Source organism: Pleuronectes platessa, chromosome 6, assembly GCF_947347685.1.
Source record: "Pleuronectes platessa chromosome 6, fPlePla1.1, whole genome shotgun sequence".
Taxonomy (NCBI): Eukaryota; Metazoa; Chordata; class Actinopteri; order Pleuronectiformes; family Pleuronectidae; genus Pleuronectes; species Pleuronectes platessa.
The window spans coordinates 18,870,424-18,891,210 of record NC_070631.1 but is presented as its reverse complement, the minus strand read 5'-3'; the positions used below and the strand labels follow the sequence as shown (position 1 = coordinate 18,891,210).

Below are 20,787 nucleotides of genomic sequence, written 5' to 3'. Positions count from 1 at the left end.
ATGAGTTTGACATATCAACTTAAGAAGTGATCAACAATGTCAGTGTTGTGTTCACAAATGACCACTAAAATCTGTTATTGCAGGTTTACTAAATCAATCAATCCCATATTCAACCATCAGGATTTGTCTCATTTGGCTTAATGATCTAACTTGTCAAAGATGATGGAATTAAATATTCCACTTGAAATTCATTAGGAGTTTTATTAAAAAAGGCTTACGACTCATATGCCCGGTTCATATTATCTAGCATCAACATGTGTCTTTGGTGATCAGATCGCAAGTGGACAGCTCCAAACAATTGAACTTGCCCAAGTCACATTGAGATCTGACCAGTCGGATCATTTTCTGAGGTGTTCTGGGACACATATGACCACAGTCTTCGAGCAGAGTGTACGCCTGACTGACATCCTCTGTTAGAAGGAGGACGTACTCATTTTCAAATCATGTGAGTCCCCAATGTCAACAAAGTACGAAAAGCCCATGGAGATATAGTATGTCATAGAGTATGTCAGACATCTTGGGTCATTTGCATTGGTGAAAGGCGTGGCTGGGGAGATAGATGTTTGGAATATCCTATTACCCGACTGTGATCCGATCTTGGATAAGCAGAAGAATATGACATTTGATCTTTGCAAAAGAAACGATACAGGTTTATTTGCATTTCGAGTTAGGTGAATATTACAATAAAAAAAAAATGATGTTGGGGAGAGCGGGACAATGTGGGACATCGGGTAATGTGAGACACCCCCTGTATCTAGGCAACGGAACACATTTGTGGTCATTTGAGCATTATGTTTTCAAGCCCCTCTCATTCCTCCCTTGCCATGAAGGAGAAGTTGGAGCTGGTGCTGTGGTAAGTATGTTTTTTCACAAAAATGTTTTTTTGCATGTAAAAGTAAATTTTCTCACTTTGAACTTAATCAACTGTTGTGTCAAAACAAATTGAATCAGATAGAAAAACTTATATCATACATGTTGATGAACTTCCAACATATAAAACCATGTAATTGATGCTAGCTGAAGATTAGCCTGAATTGCTAAGAGATGTTGTTTTTTCTAAAACGGTGGCTGTCGGGTAAAGTGGGACAAATGCTGTGGGGTAAAGTGGGACAGTGTTTCACTTTACCCCACCATGAAGCACAAGTTAAGTTTATTCTTAAACGTATTTTAGTGTTATATTACATTATATATGTTTTATTTTTAATGTCATAAACATTGTAGAAAAGCCATCATGCCAAGAAACTATACGCCAGGAAGACAACCTGGGGACAAACACCCCTCGCAGAGAAGGAGAGTGCAGCCGCTGAGGTCATGCAAGGAAAGAAGTCCTTAAGAAAAGCTGGAAGGGATAGAAATATTGACAAGACAACCCTCAAAAGATTCATAAAGAAAAAAGAGAAATGGAAAGTAAAATCAGTAGCCTGGGGTGCAGTAGCTGAGGTAAAGAGAATATTCACAGATGAGATGGAGGAGGAGCTTTCCAAACACTTGAAACAACTAGCTGACCAGTTCCATGGCCTTGCTCCAGTTAAGTGCCGTGAACTGGCATTTGAATACGCAGAGAAAAACAATATCCCTGTCCCTGCCAGTTGGACAGAGAAACAATGTGCAGGTAAGCTAGGGTGTGCAAGAGATCACATGAATCATAATAATCATAAATGTGCTTAATTGACCAATCCCCATGATTCTGTTACTAGTCCGATATTAGTTTTGGAATGTGTGGTTGTCAATATAGCTGTCAGGATTTTAACTATTACAACATGTGTTGTTATGGTAGTTTTAAAGTGGAAAAAGTAAGTGGATCACTTTACCCCGTAGCAGGGGTACAGTGAGACACAAGACCACTTTTTTTAAAACAATCATATTTTCACTGCCCTTTGTCCTGAAGACATTCTGATCATTTCCATTGCTAGAAAACATCCGGAATTAATGGGAAATGTGTACATTTTACTGATATATAATTTTAGCTCGCCTAGAGGGGAGCAAATGTAAAAAATGTCCCACATTACCCCGCTCTCCCCTAAATATTTTATGGAAGGGTCTGTGATATTACCCTGACTGTGTAATATTGTGCCAGGTAACACAATCCTATGCCTTTTTTGGCCAATTTTGCTAATTCAGCCATGAGTGCTGTGTCACCTCTTTCACTCTATTTAACTCTGCTTTATTGGACTTTATTAAAACGCAGGCAGTTCAGAACAAACCCGTCTGACTTTAATAGCCTCCAGAGAAGTAAATGATCCTGAACTGTGATTTTATAATTTAACTTTTATTGCAATCAGGAACAAGGGCTGGGGGAGAGAGATGGAGGTGTTATGACTCTTACACTCCAAGGTTTTTTTCTGTCCTTCACTATTGCATCTCCTCCTTTTTCTTACCTCTCCATCCTTCTCTTCCACCCCATCCCTTCTTCCACTCTTGTGTCCTCTGTCACCTCCTCTCCTCTCACCTCTCCTCCCTCTACTTCTTTACTGCCCTCTGCCGTCCTTTCACCTTAACCCTCCATTCGTCCTCACTCCTCTCTCCCACCTTCACCTTATCCCTTCTTTTCCATCTTACATCCGTCCACATCTCTCTCCTCTCATCTCCTCTCACCCTTGATGTCCCCTCTCCTTCCTCTTACCCATTTTCACATTCATCCTGCCCCCCCACCCTCCCTGAGGCTCCCACCTTCACCACCTCCTCTCCCCCACCTTTCTCTCTGTTTCTTTTCTCCCTCCTCCTCCTCCTCCTCCTCTGCCCGGCATGACGTGGGACCAGATCAAGGAACAGTGTTGCCTGGAGTAGCGGGGATTGAGAGCGACGCGTTGGAATGCAACTCCAGCCGAGCCCCTGAGAACAGAAGAAGGAGGAGGAGGAAGAGAGAGGAGGAGGAGGAGGAGGAGGAGGATTGAGGGAAGGTCGAGAGCAAGTATTTCCACTTTATCCCTGTGTTTCTCTCAAATTCTCTCTTGTTCTTATTCTCGCCCCTTCTCTTTCTTCATGTCTTGTCTTTGACATTTTGGGCTTCGTCCTTTTTATTTCCCCTCCTCTGTCTTTGAAAAGTAGGGGCCAAGAACTGTTATTCTCCCTCTCTATCCTTCTTATTGCTGTTCTGTCTCTCCAAATCTCCTCTCTGACCTTTCACCCGCCTCTCACACCTCATATTGCAATACTACAGCTTGATTTCACTGTTTTCTCTGCTCTTGTCTGACTCTGGCACTTCAGTTATGTCGGCCGGTGATCAGGCTGTACATTCAGCTGTCTGTTTGTCTGACTGTTCGCAATGTAAATGCCAGTGAAACAGACGGAGAGAGAGAGATGGAGAGAAAGAGAGAGAGAGAGAGAGAGAGAGAGAGAGAGCGAGAGAGAGAGAGAGAGAGAGAGAGAGAGAGAGAGAGGAGAGAGAGAGAGAGAAAGAAAGAGAGAGAGGGGGGGGCTAAATACATGGAGATGCAGATGGATACACACTTAAACACATTCACAAATTCCCCAGCCACACACACACACACACACAGACACACACACACACACACAACACACACACACACACACACACACACACACACACACACACACACACACACACAAACTACTTTATCAGAAGAATGAAAGTGCTTTCTGGCGGTATTTGAATGAGACAGAAAAGAGCCCTATTCAGCCTCACTGCCCGGCTTTTATTAACACTGCGTGTCACTGAGGCGACATAAGCCTCCCCTCCCTCACACCCACTGTCTGTCTCCACATATACACACACACACATTCATACTTCTATCTTAGTGAGGACAGTCATTGGCTTGATACATTCCCTATAGCCCCTTATCTTGCTTAAACTTAACCATCAAAACTAAATGCCTCACCCTAACCTAAACCTAAATCTTACCCTATAAAACCAGGTTTTAACCCAGCAACTTCCATCCGTGTGTGCTGCCTAACCAAATCCTTATCCCCAAACTTAACTATACCCAATTCATGCCTAGCCCTAACCTTAGCCAGAATTAAACTTTGCCTCATTCAGTGTTTATACCAAACACACACAACCTTGTATGTCTATCTTAGTGAGGACAATCATTGACATGCATCCCCTGCCCTAACTTTAACCATCACAACCAAACGAAAGTAAGAACTGGCCAGAATGTCCTCACTCTTTAAGGTCTGGGCTCAAAAAGGTCCTCACAAAGACATCTGTACAAGTACGCACACATTCAGACACACACAGGCAGAGGGAGGTCTCCTGTTCAGGTATGATGATGCCCCCTCCCTCCCCCTGCTCGCTCTTTTTCCCCTCACAAAAGCCCCTTTTTTTCGCTCCTCCTCACGCAGGGGCTTTTGTTGCGTTACTCTCCTCCTCCTCTGCTTTTCCACCCCCCCCCCCTCTCTCTCTCTCGGTCTCTCTCTCTCTCTCTCTCTCTCTCTCTCTCTCTCTCTCTCTCTCTCTCTCTCTCTCTCTCTCTCTCTCTCTCTCTCTCCGTCTGCCTCCGCCGCCGCTGAATGGAAATACGCACAGATGCGTAAAGGGGCGGTCAAACTCCACATATCCACCGGTGGCAGCGGCAGCATCAGCGGCAGCATCAGCGACCCTGGTCTCTTTTCGGACAAGAGGAGCGAGCAGGGGACACCAACTCTGCTCTGTCTTTTTCATTCTTTTGGACATTTGTTCAGGCCCCGTGCAGAAGCCGACAGAGACTGGAGACCACCTGTTTGAAAGCGGCCGGGCCGGTGCAGAGGCAGAGAAGGTTCCGTGATGTCCCGTCTCGGGTGCATGGATGCTCGCTTCTTCCTCGTCATCTTCTTCATCGTCTTTTGTGTGTGTGTGTTCGGTTTTGTTGGCTGTTGTTGCTCGTCGTTGGCACATCCAGAAATAGCAGCAGGTGCTTTGCGAGGACGCGTCTGTTTGTGTGTTTTTTCTGCGCAACTTGTCGACTTTCCCTGAAATTCTCCTGCTTTCCTCTGTCGCTGTCTCTTTCTATCGTCGCCCCCTGTGTTGAGTTTCCAGCTCTGATGCCACTTAGTCTGCCCAAGTCTCACTAATTAGCGACTTGATTGACAGCTCAGTAATTGGATTTATTTCATATCCGCTCCTTGAAGTTGTGAAGCCTCTTAAGGCGCCACAGGACTGGTTTCTCAGGCTTTCATTTCTGTAGAAAAAAACAATAACATACCCACTTTAGACCTGGAATTTTTTTTGGAGGGGTTTATTCTATTTTTAATGGAGGCACTTGGCAAAATTCGCAAGCCTCAAGCCTTATCCAAGCTATTCCTGAGGCCAGAGAATGCAGGGGGGGATGCTGAAGAGGGGGATTCTTATTCTACATTTATATTAAAGTACTGTGTCTTTTTTCAGGAATATTCCACAGAATATACCCAAAATGTGGGGGAGGGTACAAGTGGTAAATAGCTATTGATTGAATGGATAAGAGAAATGATCACTGGCATTTTTTTTCTTCTTAACTGGTTTAAAAAAAGGTTGATGAAACTTGTGTTTGCAGGAGGCCAGGTTCCTGCGCACCCATTGGTGTAAAAGTTGATCCTTCCTCTGTAACAGCAGATTCTTTAAAGGGAGCCTTGGTTTTAAATTAGCCAATATCCAACAGCAGGATTTAGTCTCCACCAAACCAAGTGGATTTAATTGTCTTTTTAGGTTTTTAAGTGCAATATTTAAACAAGCACCATTTACTGGAAAATGCGCTGACAATTTACACTGGCTTCAAATGTTTAGGATAAGTGCAAAGTATATACAGAGATTAAATGTTTATAAAAATTAAGTTAGACCCAGTTTGTAAATTAGTCAAATTTAACTATTTTCAGTATGTCAACTGAGTCAGACAGCTGAATGAGTCTTTCTTTCTTTCTTTATTGAGATGTACTTGCAGTCAAGGAGATGAGGGTAGGACCTTACATATCCTTAGGAAGGAAAAGTGTGAAAATCTAAAATCGACAATAGTAATTTTCTGTGACTACACCATCTAAAATATGGCTTCTTAAAGTCAACAGGTCAAGGGGCTTAAAGAAATCTTGTACGTCACACAGCAGGGCAGGTCCGTCTGATCGTGACGAGCCAAAAGCTGCATGACTGGAAATCCAGCTGCCTTGGAGACAACACTGTGGGGATAAAGAACCCAATTCCGTGCTTGGTGGATGTCAATCCTATTGCCACACCTCAGCGCTCGGTGGCATCACCAGTCCTTAATAAGGCTTTCAATCTGACTCAAACACTCACACTATCTGACTTCTGGTCGGTCAGATGATCACTCTTAAGCCCTGTATAATGCTGAATTCCCAGTAAATCCAGTATACAGGTCCCAGGATCGTTTTTTTGGAGCTCTCAAGGCGTCTGTGTCCCCCACCTGCTCTTATCCTGTTTTCCAGTGTTGCAGGCCTCAGGGGTTTTATTTGAATGTCTTTCATCATAATCTGTGTGTGTATGTGTGTGTGTGTGTGTGTGTGTGTGTGTTTGTGTGTATCCTAGCTCTTAAAATCCAGTCTTCCCAATGCTCAGTGCGCTGTATGGCTTTTTATTCCTATCTGACTCTACTAATGGTTCATATAGGGATGGAAGCCATGCACCGCGCTGGGAGCCCAACGCACTGGACCATGGATTCAACCCTGTCACCCCACACACACACACGCACACCCACTATATGTATGGGCACACTTTCAAGAGTCTGCATACTCACAGAGGGCAATAAATGCATGCACACATCCAGGGGACTGTGAAGTGAAAGGCTGTCTGACAGAATATGGATACACGTGCACTGCACACATAAACATGTATTAATTTATGCGTATGCATGCAATAGAAATGCATGTGGGGCCTGCTTTACAAATGCACACACTCTGAAGTGAAACACACACACGTCTGCCACAGAATCTCAACGTTATCAATACAGATCGCAACGGAGCAGAATGAAAATTAGATTGAACTGGAATGAACCGAATTGATTCAGAGTGAAGAGGCAGACCTCGTTTCAGGGGGAATCACGCAGACCCATCGCAAAAATAACAAGATAAAGAATTCATTCAGTCATGGTCTTTTACTTCCTTCATTTTGTATTCAGGCTCCCAGTGGAAAGAAGAGGGCATCCCAGCAAGCACTGGGTTGAAGGCCAAGATTCCAGGTCGTGGCTGGCACACATTAATATCAGAAACCAGTTTAGTATGGAATAGAAGAGCTCTTTTGTTGTGAGGTGACTTAAACATTGTGATACATTTTCCCCTCCATAACAGAGTAAAATCACTTCAGGCATTCTCATTGTTTCAGAGGACATGTTTCTGCACAATAACATTTGGAAAAGAGCGGATTTTTTTTCCGCTCTAAAAGATGAAGCATCACATTTGTCTCCTGGTGTGTGAGGATCTATTACACATCATTAAATAAAATAGAACAGGAATAGAAAGAGACTTAAATCAGTCTCATCTGCTTGATGACCTGAAATCAGAGGTGCATTCGACCAGCCTGGGCAGGTTTTTAAAAACCTTTAAATTATAGATATCAGCATGAAATGTTCTCAGTTCCCTATATATGCAAGCTTTCTGAAATGTTAGGTTTATCTTTACAAATGAGCCATCTTTGACTTAAATGTGTGCTAATTTCCCAAAAATTATTATTTCTTAGGTTGATCAATATGATGCTTTGAGCTGCCTGCAGTGTAGCCTGATTTGAAATGTCACAGTCTCATTGTGGAGTATATATATTTAGTAGTAGTAGTGATGACTTTTTATTCAGTCATGAAAACATTATTCATATTATACACATAGTCAACAATTTGTGTATAAGGTGACTGAAAAGGCAGAGGCAGAATCAGGGTGCGTATATAAGCCTGTCCTACATTTCTGTCCATCTTATAAATCTTCCAGAATTAAACAAACAAAACAAAATATACAAATTATTAATGTTTGTAACCCTCAAAAATAGCTTAACAGACAATTTTTTACAAATTTGGAGGTACACATTCTAAAGTTTACATTTGAATTGTTCAACACTCCAACCCCAACAATTGAAACACCTCTCGTTTTGATCCCCTTTTTTGCTTTCTGTTCTATCCTGTACTTTCATGTTTACTCTCTTGAAATAAAAAATAACGTTGGACACAACTTTGGAGGGATTTTGATTTGACTCTTGACATTATTTGCGTTATTTTATAATAAATCAAATCATGCAATTTCATTGCATGTTTTTTTTTTAAGTAGTTAATTTATGTGATTATTACAACCTGCCTTATTTATAATCAGTATGGATCTTTTCTGTAGTAAATCAATTCAATTTAAGATGCTTTTAAAAGTTGACCCCAGCTCCACACAGTGTGATAGATAAGCAAGTATTAGTGGACAGTTAATTACATGTAAACTGTTATGTTTTAATGTGTGTCTGGATTTGTACTGGATGCTATTGACTTTTACATTTTTCCTTTGATATATTTATGATGTGGTTGCCATCTTATTTTATGATCAATCGCAACCCCTAGAAATTTTGCCTCAAAAACAATAAAAGAACCAAGATTTGAGGATTTCCACCTCCCTTTCAATAGTGCAGAGAAGTTTCTTAAAAAATTTAACAAAATATATTACCATCAACATGCAAAAATTATATATTTATTGATAACCGGTTGTAAACTGCAAACTTAACCATTTGCTTTGCTCTTGAAATGGTTGTCAGGACTGAGAATCACATTAGATAACTATTAAATGATATTCATCATTTAAACTCTGGTTCAGTGTCTGCAACGTTTTTCTGTGGTCACCAACCTGAGTGTCTCGGTAATTAAAGCCCATTCCAATGTTCAAGATTCCTTTATTGCTCACACACACATGCACACATGGGACATTTTTCCTCTGCTTTTGACCCATCCGTGTGATGTTGGGGGGAGTAAGGTGCCTTGTTCAGGGGAACTGAGACAGTGGAGTAGGGAGAGTCCTCTCCGACTTGAACAGATCCAGGTCCAGGCATGAGCAGCTTCATCAGAGACAGAAGCCTCTCCTGAGCTCTGCACCTGACACCTGCAGTGCAGCCTCATATATGACACAGTACCGCCCCTCAGTGTACAGAATGTGGTATTACATCAGAATGGAGAAAAGTTTACATAGTCATTATCAGGCTCCGAGCATCGACATTGGGAAGGCCATTTTGGCTGTTTTAACCGTTGTGTATTTGAACGAACTCCTCCTACAGATTTCATCAGATGAACTTCAAATACAGTGAATGTCATCTTAACAAGATGGAAATTAAAACATCCTCCATTTTTGAGTTTTCGTCACACGGCGGGACCGTGGCGTGGCTTCAAATATTGATTACTCACCATTTAACACAAGATTGTTGTATCTTGTACAAACATGGTCCAATTGACTCCAAACTAGGACATATATGACAAGAGTCCCGGCCTGATGACACCTACACAGAAATCATGCATTAAAATAAGAGCGCTCCCTGGTGGCAACAGGAAATATCTGGGTTTTGCATGTCTTATGCTTTGATTAATTCCTCCTCATCCATTTGCCGCAACTATGTCAAACTTTGTCAGAAGGGTCTCAAGATATTGATGATGAAGTCATATGGAAACCGCAATATTTTGTTGTGTGCCATGTTAGTGACGTGGCGTCAAATTTCAACGTGTCGCCATGACACACAAGATTGCTGCAACTTCAGTTTACATTGTTCAATCTCCCTCAATCTACATTTGTGTAACATGTGTCTTTCATTCAGAATAACAGCAGAGAGACAAATAACCTTAATGTTGTCTGGAAAAGGTAAGCAGGGAGTTTTATCAGCGTTAAGAAGGAGGTAAGTGCAGTAAGAAGAAGAAGAAGAAGAAGAAGAAGAATAAGAAGAATGTTTATTTTTTCACTTTATTGAAGTATACATTTTAAAATATATGGCAGTTCCATAGTGTCATATATAGGCTCTATATAGAATGGAGCCCACAGACAGCTATACAACTTAAATACAAGTAGGAATATAAATTATATTAGAATTAAATATAAAATATATAGTATTTAAGGGGCTGTTATGGATGACGAAACACGAGGAATGCTTTGGGTTTTTTTCTGTCGTTTTTATTTTACATTTGAAGAACCCCCCTCCATCGGCAGAGTGGTTACATGTTTTGGTGAACTATTCCTTTAAGATGAAAAGGAAGCGGATGTGACGTCAGAGCCCTGCCTCCAAAACATCCGGAGCGTAGTTTCTGATTGTGTAATGAAAGAGTCGTGTCGGATGACCAGCGGGTTCCTTTGCTTATACAATAGCATGTGTTCAGCTGCAGGGCTGCTGCTCTCCTAGTTCTACACAGAGACGTTTAAAGAAAGACTTTCTGGAACAAGAAGAAGAAGATAGAGAAGAAACATGGCGAAGAGGAGAGCGAGCGTAGGGACTCAGGTCAATACAAAGAAGTCGAGGCAGGTGCTGCCGGCGAAGAGCTGCAAAGCAAAGGCAGCAAGAGCCAAGAAGAGAGAGGCAGGTAGGTCAAGCTTCTCATTATACTACTATGGACAAGTCACCACTACTATTCTCTCTCCGCACATGCGACCACTTTGCATTCAAGCTTAATGTGAAAATCAAAAGGAAAAACTGAGATCGTAAACTAAGCTTGGTCCGTTTACCTGTTGCCCCAGCAGAGGGGGGTGTGTGGTGAATTCTGATAAAACTTAGTTTTTACTTGAAGGAGACTTATTGACTATACCATGCTAAAGTATTATTGTTTGTATGTGGATGTATACTTATAGATACTGACTGATTGTCAGTGTAGACTTAATTATGTAGTTTCAGTGATGCACATGATTAATATCCACTTTATTAAGAAGAGATATTATTCAATTATCACGGAGTTGTCTAATAAAATAATAGCAGTAAATGTGGCATTATAACGTTTATTAAAAGCTTAATATATACTTATAAATTGCTTATGCTTTGTGCAAGCTTGGGGAGGAGGTACAACACAATTGATCATTATCAGATTTGCTAAATGTTTAACTGATTATCCAGGGTTTTGAATTCTGTGCTCATTCAGACGAGTTAAAACGCGTCTGTTACGAAACTGTAAACTTTAAATAAAAATATTCTGACATTTATGGTGATAAATATCAATATTGACCGATATTACCTTTTTTTATCAGCAGCTTAAAGCCATTTCTTTTTGTCTGGTCTTTCAGATAATGGCATCGCAGAGGAAGAGGAGAAGCTGGAGAGGAAGATCAAACCCAAGCCACGTTTGTCCTCAAAATTGTTGGCGAAGAGCAACTCTCCCTCCAAATGCAACACCAGCACCACGACTGATGTCAATACCAGTAAATACTTCCAGTCACCAGTCAAGGAGGAGGAGACTGACAGTGAGGACTTTGACATGGTGACATCACCAGCACCTGTGGCTACTGTAAATGCCAAAAAATCTCAGAAAGACGAGGCGGAGGACAGTGAGGAAGACGAAGATGACTGGGAGGAAGTGGAAGGTAAACATCAGCTTTAAAAACCTCTTTCCTACAGGTTTGTCATTTTATCTGTAAAGAAATATCACTCAGAATAAGATTTTTTTCACAGGCACATAAGATTTATTTAATATATGCATGTGTGTGCGTTTGTGTGTGTGTGTGCGTGTGTGGTCCCAGTATTACTCTGTTGTGTTGTTGGGGCCTAAATCTATTCACACAGTCACATTATAGGGGCTTATCTTTCCTATAGTGACAAAACGCAGGTCCCCATAATGTAAATAATTTAATTTTAAGGTGAAAGCCTGTTTCAAAGTTCAGTTTAGTTTAGGGTTAGGCAGGTAGTAACGAGAGTTAAAGGTTTGAGTAAGTCTCTGATCAATGTAAGACAATGTAATGTCCCCTGAAGTCATGGAGACACTGTGTGCGTGTGTGATGTGTGTTTATCAGAGCTAGATGAGCCACTGGATCCAGCTGAGGCACTGGAACCCGTCCTGCCTTCTCAGCCCGTGGAGATAGAGATAGAGATTGAGACACCAGAAGTCAGGAAAAAGTGAGTGACTCGGTTTACTGTGTGTACATACTACATCATCATTATTATTGTAGCCCACCCATTCATCTGTTTTATTCTGTTTATCTGTATTTTTGACAGAAAGAAGATCCAGGCGGAGTTTGAATCGTATCTGAGGCGGATGATGAACAAATGCAAGAAAGACCTGCTGATAGACACACACAAGGTGAAAACACACACGCACACACACACACAGCACTTTACCTCGTCTCTCATGCTGCTTCACAGTCTTGTGTCTACACTGCATTCACTGGAGTGAGATTTTTTTTGGATCACAAACCTCTGATTGTGTCTCATCAGGTCCACCTCATGTGCCTGATAGCCAGTGGAATGTTTCGGAACCGTGTGTGCAGTGAACCAGACCTGCTGGCCATCACTCTGTCGCTGCTGCCTGCCCACTACAGCAATGTCGTGAAGGAACGCATTGACCAAAACTACCTCTCCGGACTGCTCAAATGGTGCGTCCCTTTATATCACACTGTTAAAAAGCAATGTGTGGGAATGTTTCATTGGATGCAATGAATTGACCTTGAAAGTGACACTGTTAAAATAAATCACCACTTTCTTCTTTCAGGTTTAGAGCAACATTCACCCTCAATCCCAGTCTTTCCTGTGAGGAGCGTCCGGACCTCCGGGCCATCCTGGAGAGGCGGCTGGCCAGCCTATCAGCCAGGAACCACCAGGATATGACTCAAGTTGGTATTCTGGCCCAAAACCCAGTCCATTTAATGAGGTGAAATACAGCCTTTTGTGTGAATTTACAAATGGTGGAGGTCATTAGTTCCCTGTGTTTTGTGTTTCCTGCAGCTGTTCCTGTTGGTGCTGAGGTCTCTGCAGCTCTTCTGCAGATTGGTTGTTTCTCTGCAGCCGATTCCTTTGAAACCCCCATCAGCAAAGGTACCGACAAGCTGTTACTGAGCCCTTTAGAGGATTCGGGTGTTAAAACAGCAGCTGTACTCAACCTGCAGATACAGTTTACTATAGATTTCTGTCCTCCGCCTTCTAATTTAGTGGTCAGTATGTTGGTGTCTAGAAGCCATACGAATATATGAGATTTCCTGATTAACATGCCTGTCTTTTTTTACGCCCCAATATCGGTAAGAATGATAATAGTAATATCTTTATTTGTATTGCATTTATCTAAACAAGGTTACAAAGTGATTCACTATAGAGTCAATGGTAAATAGGGTAGCAGCCCCCCAAAATTCCACAGTCTGCAAATGTCTTGTTTTGCCAGAACAGTGAGACACAGAAAGTCTGGGGTTTTAACGGAACATTTTGACATAAGCATCTACATTCTAATGATTTCTCAACATAATTAATTTACATTTTGTAATAGATCTTCTACACAATTTTTCCATGTATCCCCTGGAAACTGCAGTAGTATCCTCTGGGCCACGAGAACACCTATTTGGAATCACTGGTCTATACTGAATAATTGTATGCATTTTTTAATATCTTAATCATCAACAGTAGAAAGACAGAAACACTTTGTCTGCTACAAATATTTCACTATTGCTTTTGAATGTGACTGCTCATTCCAATATTTGGATTACAGGATATTTGCTCGTGAATGATTTTAAGAGGCTTTTGTTTTTACAAATACTGAATGTCTCTTTCATTTCTTCAGGGCAAAGGAGCAAGAACATCTCCCGGTGCCTCAGGAAAAAGCAGCTCAAACCAAGAAACCTCCAAGACCACCTCTTCTCAGCTGAAGGTCTCACCTGGCACCAAGAGACCAGCTACAGTTGTAAAAGTCAAGGGAGACAGAGGAGGAAAGAAAGCAAAGAGAAAAGAAAAACCGGAGAACCAGGAAAGGATTATAACATCCGGAGGACAGAGACCGAAGAACTCAAAGCGCCGCACTATCGCTTCAAAGGTCAGCTACAAGGAGGAGAGTCAAAGCGAAGATGAAGAGGTTCTTAGCGATGAGGATGAGTTTAAGGCAAGCAGCGTGGAGGACAGTGAGGATTCAGAGAGTGAAGCTAATACATCGAAGGGGAAAGGGAGGAAAGTGATAAACAATAAGAACACTGCAGGTAGTGGTGGAGGGAAAAAATTGATAAAAGCTGAGGGGGACAAAGAGTGGGAAGAAGAGGAGGACAATGAGGAAGGAGGAGAAGGAAAAAAAAATAATGGAACGAAGCGAAGGATTGGCAAGAAAGCAAAGGCTCCTGGAGCGGACGAGTGGTTGGAGGTGTATCTAGAAAAAACATCTTCCTGGGTTTGTGTGGATGTTGAGCAGGGTGTCGGGATGCCTCAGCTCTGCTCCCAGAATGCAACATCGCCAGTGACTTATGTGGTGTCGGTGGACGGGGACGGGTTTCTGAAGGACCTGGGAAGGAAGTACGACCCCACCTGGATGACATCATCCAGGAAGAGACGGGTGGATGAAGACTGGTGGGATGAAACGCTCGAGCCATTCCTGGGACCCGAGTATGAGAGGGACAAAAGGGAGGACAAGGAGGTGAGACACAGAGATCTATTTTATGCCCATGGTCAAACAAACACACGCATGAAGCCTCCTCTTTCTTTTTTTAAATCATTTTAAGACTTGATTAACTATTGTGTCTGGCTGGTCTCTTACAAGATTCATGTACAGGTAGTGAAATATAATAAACCGTGGATCTTACATCATTAGTGTAGGGGAATAGGACCCCTGTAGTAGCCAAGTGTATAGTCAACCATTGACTGTTTCTTGACTTTCTCCCATTGTCCAGAAATTAAGCCAAAAATATCCCAGAATCGAACTTTCCCATCTTGCACATATGTAGCCAGAGTCTGTGCAATAGCGATAGGGGAATGGCACCGGTGTAGTGAGGTCCCGTCGAAATACACAAGCTCGACCAATCGCGAGTCAGTTTCAGCTGTCAATCATGACATCTAACCCCTTTTCATAGCATTGGATAAGTAGCTAAAACCAAACTTGGCAAATCATCTGCACTTGGACAAATATAAAATGACAGAAACAGTTTTTAAAAGAAATGAATAAGCTTTCGACTATGACTTTTAAATTTGTCCCATTTAATGGCGTCGAGGCGCTTCAGCTTTGCAGAGCAGTCATATCGTCCATCTTTATATACAGTCATTACAGTCTCTGTGAACATTTGAATTGAGTTCATATAAATGAGACATGTCTCACGCTCAGCACCCTTTTACACTAACTGATACCACCCACCTCTCCTCTCTGTGTTTTTTCCATCCAGCTACAGAATAAGCTTATAAACAAACCCCTGCCGATCTCCATAGCGGAGTACAAGAACCACCCACTGTACGCTTTAAAGAGACACATGCTCAAGTATGAAGCCATCTACCCTTCAACAGCAGCTGTACTGGGATACTGCAGAGGAGAGCCGGTGTACTCCAGGTCTGTACCACAGTAGAGAAGTCCGCTGTTCATATGTATTTGCTAAATCATAGCTGAAGATGCACTGCATGATGGGCATTTGTATAATATAATCTGTGTGAACCTAGTTTATGAGGAAAACTGGTTTGGATAAGCTAACGTGTGATTTCTAGTGAAGTGAGTTGCTGTGTCCCAGTTCAGGGGCTGGATACTCAGCTCCACATTTCTAGAACAAATACAAATGACTTCCTAAGATTCATTCCTCCAGATGTGTGAGGTATATGTTAATCTTTTCTCTGAATTTGGAGGAGCCAACCAATGTATCCTCTGTTGGTCTCTGGATACCATTGCCCTTTGTCCAAACTCCATGTGTTTTATTTACCTGGTATTTGCATACTTGAACTAAAAGTAAAAAAACAACAATGAAACAGTTGTTCTCCATGAATCTTGGGGGATTGTAGATAGATTATAATGAATTGATATATTTACCATTAATCTGGTAGATTTTGGTTTACCACTGGTATCAACATGGAAGTGCACTAGTCATAGATATATGTGTCCACCTGGTGGTGCTGTAGGATATTTTTAAAACTCTTAATGTGATTGAAGCATAGTTTTCATCTCCAAAAGTTAACTACTAGCTGTGAATTACCTCTAGCATTTAGTGTTTGTTTAGGCTCTGTTCATGAAGTAAATACATACCAGTATTTACTTCAACATGATAAATGCATGTTTTGTCATTATTGTGATCTTGTTTAAATCTTACTCTCCAGGGATTGTGTGCACACCCTCCACTCAAAAGACACATGGTTGAAAGAAGCTCGGACTGTCCGACTCGGGGAAGAACCGTTCAAAGTGAGAGAGAAAACTTTTCTCCTCCATCCATCATGTCTGTTATTTCAGTTTGCTTATATCTCGCCAAAATAATTTAGCTGAAGATATGTGATTTAAGGAACATCCAAATTAAGACTTCAGTCTGAAATGTGAATCGAAGAAAAAATGAGCCACCATTGTCTAGGATGCATAGTTTTACCCACCAATTGGCGCCTTATTCATTTTCAAGGGAAGACCTTCCTATTTTTCATGGGTTATTCAGAAAAGGAACTCATAGCATGCAGCTTGTCCTCTTAGAAGTTTTCCTACAGCCGTCACTTAAGTTTGAGACTGAGAGAAGCCATGTACAGCCAGATGCACATTAAAGATGGTGACTGTGAATGTGTGGCTTTGCAAGCTAAGTATTTTGTCAGTAGCCTGAAAAAAATGTATGTGATTGTTTGTGGATGTCAGTTTTTAACATAATTTCCATCTGAGCTCAGTGCATCAGTTTTTTAATAAGGCAGTGATATTTTGCTGAGTAGAGGAGTGTTGAATAATTTGAGGAGCAGTGATGCTATTAAATCTCAGTTTGTTTGAATTGGAGCAATGAATATATGGTGACATGGTGGATTGAAGCAGAAACCTTATCTGGGTGTCAGCATTTTAATATTTTAGCCAGTCAGCACCATTTAGACAATAATAATAGTAAGAGAATTAAACTGCTTAAATGTCAAGCAAAGATTCATTAAAAGAAGGGAATTATAAAAAGATATATAATATACAAGTCAAATGAAAATAGGGGAATACAAGATAATGTGGTGTGTACACAAATGGCCCCATTAGAACCATTTTTTATTCAGTATTCACAGAAACATGATACAGTTCTTTTAGTTAATTCCCTGACTAACTGTTTGTCTCAGTTGAGAATCAAAGCTGTTTGTTGGTCGTCTGAACTCGGTCAAGTAGATATAGATAGAATGTGAATATTCTCTCTGTTGTCTCTCTTTCTGTCAGATGGTGAGGGGTTTCTCAAATCGTTCACGCAAGGCCAGGATCAATTCAGAGCTGAAGGAAAACAACGACCTGGCTCTGTTTGGAGAATGGCAGACTGAAGAGTACCAACCGCCTATAGCTGTGGATGGGAGGGTAAAGGAAAAAGAGTGGATGTGGAGACTATTATTCAAATTTTACAGCTATGTTATCAGATTTGATCAAATATCAGACCTTCTTTACTCAGTAGAGCTAACAGTGTTATTAACCTGTTGTGTGTCTCTGTTCCCATCAGGTTCCCCGCAACGATTTCGGTAACGTCTACCTCTTTAAGCCCTGCATGTTACCGGTGGGCTGTGTTCACCTCAGTCTGCCCAACCTGCACCGTGTGGCCAAGAAGCTGGACATGGACGCCGCCCCTGCGGTCACAGGCTTTGACTTCCATGCAGGATACTCACACGCTGTGTAAGTCAGCACATTTTTATCTGATCTTATCTGCTGGGATGAGATCAATTATAGCAATTGAAGTGAGGGATAAGATCAGTATAGGAGCATTTTAACATAATTTTATTTAATTTTTTCCAATTATTGGTTCTTCTTTACCATCCTAGAAAAAAGACATGTTCACTGTCTTTGCATAGAATATTTACATTATTTTCATTTTAAGCAAAATCTCAGCATACATGAAAGACGAGGACTTTTTTCCTACTTATACATCTTTTACACAATAATGTATAACCAGGTTTTTTAAACAAAGGTAAACACACTAACTCCTTTCCCCTTGCTAATAGATGAGTTTGCCTTTATGTTTCCATGTTCTTCGTCAAAAACACATCGACAACTTTGCGCTTCCATCGTCTTGCTGTGTTCACCTGGGTTTCTTGTTTCCATCACTGATGAACGGATCGTTTGCTCAGAAAATGTGTGTCTACTGCAGCGTCAAGTGACCTGGGAGTGAATGCTAATTGTCAATTGTGTGTGGGTGGGTTTTTTGACTTGTGGAAAAGGAGCTTTACTCCCACATTCATCGATCTACCTCACGAGTCTCTGTTGATTTTCTAAACTTTATTATTGACATTTGTTTTATCGGTGAAATGGGCTTCAAAGTTCTTATGTAATTTTTATTTTCATGTGTGAGAGAAATTGATCTGAATGATCAGATAAGTCAGTTTCATACAAGCATTTTTCTGTGTGTTTCAGGACTGATGGTTACATTGTTTGTGAAGAGCATGAGGAGATTCTCAGAGCCGCCTGGGTGGAAGAACAGGAGATTCAGAAACAGAAAGATAAAGAGGTTTGTGTGTGTTCATGACAACTTCTGCGACATAATTTCCCATGAATATGTTGCACTTTTAGTCAGATGTCAGGTGAAACCTCCGCCTGGTAGTCTTTTTTTAGGTCATTATCTGATGTGGATGAGACTCTGACCAACAATTCAGTTTCCTTTTTGTCTTTTTCTCAACATTCTGATGTCAATACACGGTCCCCATTTTCCTACAGTACACCTTTGTCCTGATAATTCATCAGAGGGTTTAGAAATTCCAACTTGCTGCAGGAATTGTTAGCATGAATTGACATGGCTTCAGTAACTTCCATTGCTGCAGTCAAGCTTTAGAGGTACAGGTCATCGAAAAATGACAATTCACTCATTATCTACTCACCACTATGCCGATAGAGGTGTAGTGTCCACACAACACTTCAGGGGTAAACTTTGCTGCAGCAGAATCCATTGCAATTGTAGTCAATGGTGAGTCCTTCTTCAGATGTTATAATTCAACAGAAAAAAAACATAGAATCCCTCCATACTGCTGGTGTGGTGTCATCCAAGTGCCAGCAAGCCCCGACATTCATATTAGACTCGAAAAACAAGGTCATTTACACAGTGTTTTAAGCCTTAAAGTCCACAGGAATAGCTGAGCTAAAACACGGTGTGAATGACTTTGTTTCAAGTCGAATATGAATGTGGGGACTTGCGGACACTTGAATGACACCACACGAGTAGTATGTAGGAATGTCATGTTTTTTCTGTTGTTTTATTTATGACTCAAACATTTCACCCACCCATCCATTGGCATAGTGGTGAGTAGATAATGAGGGAATTGCCAATTGAACTATCCCTTCAAGTTGACTATTTTTCTTAATCCCTGAAAGAGGCCTATCGTCTAAAAAATGCACATGATTTTTCGATTGTTGATATTTAATCTGTTATTTGAAGCCTCCTCAGGATCTTCATGCTTAATGCAGCTTTTCTTCTTCTCCACTTTCCAGAAAAGAGAAAATAGGGTGGTCTCCAACTGGACTCTGCTGGTGAAAGGACTTCTGATCAGAGAAAGACTTAAACAGCGCTACGGCAAAAAGAACCCAGGGTTGGGGAGCCTCTCTCAGGGAGACAACAACATTGACCTCTCATCTGATGAGGAGGCAGGTGAGGATGAAAGTCCCGAAGCTAAGACTGCCTCTGAAACTCTGGCTATGTCCTGGCCTCAAAACCGACAAGCAGAGGAGGAGGACAGAGGGAGCAGCAGCGGACTCAAGAAGAAACAGAAAACAAAACGAGAAAAGAAAGGACAAGACACACATTTGTTTCCCTTTGAGAAGGTGTAATATTGGAGATTAAAAACTGTTGATGAATGTTTTGATGCATCAAGGCTGATAACTTGTTTCTGATAAGTAGTTCAAATGCCTTTCAAGATTGGATCAAATGAGTCTTAGGGACAACAGATTTGAAATAGTTTCAGTAAATCAGGTCAACTCTGAAACAGAAGAGAGGATGACAGAAACAAAGGAAGGAGGAGAAGAAGAAAGATAAAACCGTTTTGTTGAGAACAAATTTTCAGACTGGTCATTTTCTTTCGGTGGGGATAATGTGTGCGATAAACCTTCTCCACTATCATTGTACCTATTGAATCTGGAAAACTGAGAGGTGCTTTCTGAACAGTAATATCATGTTGTCTTGCTAATAATCAGTGGGGGTGCTTAAAAAAATCCTAAACAGGGCTGGTTTGAGCCTGGTGGGCATAGTTTCCATTTCTACTGATGCAGACGTATTTGGAAGATAGCGTAAATATCTCCCTTCTACCTTCTGCTGTTTCAGTTTATAATGATCAAATTAGAAGGTTTCTCCAATCTTGCAAACTTGAACAGCACGCCAGTGTGACTAAATGGGACCCTGTCGTCATTACTGTTTTGGCTGTCCACTGTTTTTAGCTCAACCACTGTAAACTTTTGAGCTGATGTCAACGACTTCCGGTAGTAGATGACAAAAAGTACCCCATGTAAACCTTTTTAAAAACGGTAAAATGTAAATTTCACTTAGACAACAGATTAAGTCGTCTTAGCTCACACTCCTTTGTTGTTAGGATGCTATATCTCTGGAGGTTCACTGTTTTTTCTGGTGTATCATTGTCAACTTCCGCCTCTTAATTCACACACTTGTCAGTTTTACGCTGTGTGTTTATGTTTCACAGCAGCTGTAGTATTAAGCAGTTTTTGTATGAAAAGTATTTTTGTAAGAAATGTCTCAATCCAAGTAAAAGCAAAACAACTCAAAAATTTGTTTTAGTCTTTTTTTCATTGACTTGTGTGTATTTTTCCGTAACATTTCCAAAAATATGAATATATTTCAAAAAGATCATGGGCATTTAGAGAACAGCATTTAGAGAACAGT

The 20,787-nt window shown here is 41.1% G+C and overlaps 1 protein-coding gene across 2 annotated transcripts; it reads left to right on the top strand.

Annotated features, from left to right (window-relative positions):
• Window positions 1–10,143: 10,143 nt before the first annotated feature.
• Window positions 10,144–20,672, top strand: xpc (xeroderma pigmentosum, complementation group C). Of its 2 annotated transcripts, XM_053425371.1 has the most exons (14): window positions 10,144–10,433; window positions 11,125–11,421; window positions 11,848–11,950; window positions 12,050–12,134; window positions 12,269–12,426; window positions 12,543–12,663; window positions 12,776–12,865; window positions 13,599–14,435; window positions 15,175–15,335; window positions 16,088–16,169; window positions 17,145–17,276; window positions 17,416–17,585; window positions 18,321–18,414; window positions 19,389–20,672. In XM_053425371.1, exons 1-14 carry the CDS (start codon window positions 10,319–10,321, stop codon window positions 19,722–19,724), a joined length of 2,781 nt encoding a protein of 926 aa, XP_053281346.1. In that variant the 5' UTR covers window positions 10,144–10,318; the 3' UTR covers window positions 19,725–20,672. The 2 variants fall into 2 exon arrangements, with proteins under 2 accessions (XP_053281346.1, XP_053281347.1); XM_053425372.1 differs by lacking the exon at window positions 10,144–10,433 and having other exon boundaries at window positions 11,343–11,455.
• Window positions 20,673–20,787: the final 115 nt, after the last annotated feature.

What these genes read in the sequence shown, in the direction of transcription:
- xpc (XM_053425371.1), top strand. Translation starts at nt 10,319, where the DNA reads ATGGCGAAGAGGAGAGCGAGCGTAGGGACTCAGGTCAATACAAAGAAG. An exon ending in ACACCAGAAGTCAGGAAAAA is followed by an intron (nt 11,951 to 12,049) that starts GTGAGTGACTCG and finishes TATTTTTGACAG; the next exon opens with AAAGAAGATCCAGGCGGAGT. An exon ending in GCAGGATACTCACACGCTGT is followed by an intron (nt 17,586 to 18,320) that starts GTAAGTCAGCAC and finishes TGTGTGTTTCAG; the next exon opens with GACTGATGGTTACATTGTTT.